The sequence below is a fragment of the Palaemon carinicauda genome, chromosome 18 (genome assembly GCF_036898095.1).
Source record: "Palaemon carinicauda isolate YSFRI2023 chromosome 18, ASM3689809v2, whole genome shotgun sequence".
NCBI classification, from domain to species: Eukaryota; Metazoa; Arthropoda; class Malacostraca; order Decapoda; family Palaemonidae; genus Palaemon; species Palaemon carinicauda.
In genome coordinates this window covers 62343811-62348538 of record NC_090742.1, presented here as the reverse complement: position 1 = coordinate 62348538, position 4728 = coordinate 62343811, and the positions used below count along the sequence as shown (strand labels likewise).

Here is a 4728-nt window from a genome sequence, read left to right as displayed (position 1 = left end):
AAGTAGAGTAAAGATTACGGTCGCCTGTATTTTACTGAAATACGGCTGAGAACAGTATGTTTTTACGAAGAATTTCCGATTAAAATCGCGGTCTTCTTAACAGTGTTTTTTATAACAATTTTGGTAATTTAAAAACTTCGGGTAAAAATAAAAAAAAATAAAAAGCCTTGTATTCCTTCTTATACATCTAAATCATTCATAATCAACCTGTTTGTGGGTAAAATAATACAGAAAAATAATCTTTGTATATAATTGTATTTGCACCAACAGATATATCACAATAATACAGACAATACTGATAGATTTATACATCAAATCAACAATTCGGTTTATATATTGTCTTTTTTACTTAATAAACACATTTAAGATACTTTGTGTTCGTGGCCATCAAGTCTGAATTAGACAGTGACAGCCTTAAACTTGACATAATGCAGGCCCGGCCAGTCTCCTTGAATTGGGCACAATACTGTGTAATACCTCCTTAATATCATATTACAAAATCATACTGTTTACACTGAACACGGAACAAGTTCGCTTCTCAAACTTGCCTTGATAGGAGGCCACACCCCTTAAATTGGATATAAAATGGCGTCATGGTTATTGTACTGAAAATTACTAGTGCGAGGGAATGGTACGCTGTTAAAGTGGCATTACAAAAACGGTAAAAATCCTGGAATAAATGTTGCCAGATATTTACCGTTTTAAAAACGGATATATTGATATAAAGGAGTGATATTACGGTCACCACAGTAGATTTTTACGGAGAATTTCCGATCAAAATTACGGGGTTTTTAACAGTGTTTGTAGGCCTACACCAAAGCATCTTAGATAAGCATGTCGTTGTCTTCCTTTTTATCATTGGCTTGGGACATTAGCTCTGTCCTGTGAAATTGGAGAAAACCTGAGAATATTTTCACTCGAATGGAAGCGTTCCAGCACTTCTCTGAGCTCGCTCAGCTCGCTGTCATCTGTGGAAGTGTCTGACTACTTTTTTTTTTTTTTTTTCGGAACATCGGCGAACGATTCATTCTTCGCCTGATTTTCAAGACTTCAGGCACTGAGGAATTCATCAAGAGGCGAGTTCCATGGCATTTTCAAGACTTGAGACACTGAGGAATTCCTCAAGAGGCGAGTTCCATGGTATTTTCAAGACTTCAGACACTGAGGAATTCCTTAGAAGACGAGTTTCAGGGCATCTTCAAGACTTAAGACACTGAGGAATTCCTCAGAAGACGAGTCCCAAGGCATTTCCAAGACTAGAAAAACTGAGGAATTCCTCAGAAGACGAGTCCCAAAGGATTTTTGAGACTTGAGGCACTAATGAATTCCTCAGAAGACGAGTCCCAAAGCATTTTCAAAACTTGAGACATTGAGGAATTCCTCAGAAGACGAGTTCCAAGACTTGAGACACTGAGGAAATTCCTCAGAAGACGATTCCCAGGACCGAAGAAGAATATGTGACAGGTAGACCGGAAACACCTCTCCTGTAGACGTAGCGCGTGGGAGGTCTCAGAAGTCTCGTGGTCGTCTCTTTCTTCTTCTCCTTTTGGAAGAACTGCATCTCCTTCTCCGAACTGACGGAGAAGAGCGAGAGCGCCCTGCGGAAGTGCGAACACCTGCTTCCACCCTCCGAGGATCCGTCGGAAGACATCGAATAGGAGGAGGAGTCCGGAGAGCGGTCTGTGAATTTGGAGAAGGGAGACGAGAGGCTGATGATGGTGAAACGCCGACCTCGAAGACACGAGTTTTCCTTAGAGCGGCTCCTCGTCCTCTCGCTCGAGCGACTTCTCCTGTCGTCGTGTTTCTTCGTGGGGGATCTCTGCCGTTGGGGTCGCTCGTCCAGAGGGCGTCTGATGGCGGAGAACGCCTTCTGCAGCCCGTAGGAAGAATAAGCGCTGCCTGAGCTGCGAGAGGTAGGCCCTTCCTTAACACCGAGCCAGGTCTCTTCCTTAGCACTTAGGAATTTCGACTTCCTCGAGTGAAAAGTGGAATTCTTACAGACGGACAGGTACCCGCAGCTGTCCTCCGACGGCGTGACGACCTCGCTATCCTCCTCTGAATCGGTGTCATCGTCTTGTCTTTGGATACACGCCAAAGTCTTCAGGATCTTCTCGTGAGTATCCATTGCGTTGGGATGCGTGAACCTGCGTAACCTAGACGCCATCTTGTTCGACATGATTCTCTTAAAGGGGGAAAAATATCCAGAGATGCTTCTGTTCACACACTAAAGAGAGTCGCTTTCGAAGTGGTGGCTCTCATCTAATCGCGACTCGTTTTATACCGAGAAAAAATATGCTGAGTTGCCCCGCCCACTTATCTGTCAGAAACCACGCCCCCTTTATGCACGGAGACCGACAACTTGATAACGTCATACGTGTCTATTGAATATCCGCATTACAAGATCATCGATATGCAAGTTAGAAGAGACGAGAAATCCTTATTTAAATTCGACGAGAAGTATATCCTGTGACGAAAAACTTGACCGCTAGGTTGACGCAGGTGGTTTAAAATGTCATTGATAATACCGTCAGAGGGGGGTGGGGGGTGGGTGGGTGGGGGTGGGGGGGGGGGGGGGGGCAGGGATCCAATTACCGAAAAAGATGCATTAGGAAGGATTATAGAGTAAGAAGATTCTTTCTTGGAAGTCACCTGTCTATAGGAGGGACAGAAGATACTGACGGATGTCTAAAGGAACCGTCCATTAACTGGGTTCAAATCACCTGTATACGAGAGACAGAAAACATTAACAGATGTCTAAAGGATCCGCCCATTGGCTGGACTCTGTCACCTGTATAAGAGAGACAGAAGACATTGACAGACGTCAAAAGGATCCGTCCATTGGCTGGACTCTGTCACCTGTATAAGAGAGACAGAAAACAATGATAGACGTCAAAAGGAACCGCTCATGGACTGGGCTCTGTCACCTGTATAAGAGGGACAGAAGAAATTGACAGACGTCAAAATGATCCGTCTATTGGCTGGACTCTGTCACCTGTATAAGAGGGACAGAAAACATTGACAGACGTCAAAAGGAACCGTCCATTGACTGGACTCTGTCACATGTATAAGAGGGACAGAAGACATTGACAGACGTCAAAATGAACAGTCCATTGACTGTGCTCTATCACCTGTATAAGAGAGACAGAAAACATTGACAGACGTCAAAAGGAACCACCTATTGGCTGGGCTCTGTCACCTGTATTATTATTATTATTATTATTATTAAATGCTAAGCTACAACCCTAGTTGGAAAAGCAGGATGCTATAAGCCCAGGGGCCCCAACAGGGAAAATAGCTCAGTGAGGAAAGGAAACATGGAAAAATAAAATATTTTAAGAATAGTAACAACATTTAAATAAATATTTCCTATATAAACAATAAAAACTTCAACAAAACAAGAGAAAGAGAAACTAGATACAACAGTGTGCCTGAGTGTACCCTCAAGCAAGAGAACTCTAACCCAAGACAGTGGAAGGCCATGGTACAGAGGCTATAGCACTACCCAAGACTAGAGAACAATGGTTTGATTTTGGAGTGTCCTTCTCCTAGAAGAGCTGCTTACCATAGCTAAAGAGTCTCTTCTACCCTTACCAAGAGGAAAGTAGCCACTGAACAATTACATTGCCGTAGTTAACCCCTGGGGTGAAGAAGAATTGTTTAGTAATCTCAGTGTTGTCAGGTGTATGAGGACAGAGGAGAATCTGTAAAGAATAGGCCAGACTATTCGATGTCTGTGTAGGCAAAGGGAAAGAACCGTAACCAGAGAGAAGGATCCAATATGGTACTGTCTGGCCAGTCAAAGGACCCCCTAACTTTCTAGCGGTAGTATCTCAACGGGCGGCTGGTGCCCTGGCCAACCTACTACCTATTAAGAGAGACAGAAGACATTGACAGATGTCTAAAGGAACAGTCCATTGACTGGTCTCTGAATGGCCTCCCAGCCATCGACGTCGGCCATTTATGCCAAAAATCTTAAATCAAGTCAAAATTAAATCACTCACTGAGCAAGAGTCTGTTTCTATGTAGACCTGCCTCACACGAATTAATAGGTCACGCATTATTATTATTATTATTATTATTATTATTATTATTATTATTATTATCATTGTGAAAATTTAACCAGGTCAAAATGTTAAACAATTAATGGACCTTTCAATAATAATAATTATAATAATAATGACATTAAGAATAATAACAATAAGGAAGAGAAATGGTTTGGTAGGCCTATTATTATTATTATTATTATTATTATTGGTGTTGTTGTTGCTGTTGATATGAAAATTGAACAAGTATAAAATGGTAAACAGCTAATAACCCTTTTGATAATAATAATTATGATAATAATGACGTTAAGAATAATTACAATAAGGAAGAAAAATGGTTAGGTAGGCCTATAGAAAAAGACATAATCCCAATAAAAGTCTCAGATACGCCTGTAGACTAAAATCCAGAATAAAAAAAAAAAATAAATAAACCAATATCTTATTTTTCATATCTTACCCCGTAATTTTACGTAAGATTTGTTTTAAGAAATACCCAATGATAACATCAACGCACTCTACTCCCTGGGTTGTGGTGGCCGATGTGGTAACGTCTCTGACTGGTGAAGGCCAGAGTGGGGTTCGAGTCCCGCTCAAACACGTTAGTTTCTTTGGTCGCTGTAATCTCACCATCCTAGTGAGCTAGGGATGTGGGGTGTTTGGGGGAGCCTATAGGTCTATCTGCTGA

General features: G+C 41.8%; 1 protein-coding gene across 1 annotated transcript; it reads right to left on the bottom strand.

Moving 5' to 3' along the window:
• Positions 1 to 752: 752 nt before the first annotated feature.
• On the bottom strand, positions 753 to 2234 carry LOC137657093 (uncharacterized). The gene has a single exon (XM_068391456.1). The coding sequence runs from the start codon at positions 2174 to 2176 to the stop codon at positions 1424 to 1426; it is 753 nt and encodes a 250-aa protein (XP_068247557.1). The 5' UTR covers positions 2177 to 2234; the 3' UTR covers positions 753 to 1423.
• Between the last annotated feature and the right edge of the window lie 2494 nt (positions 2235 to 4728).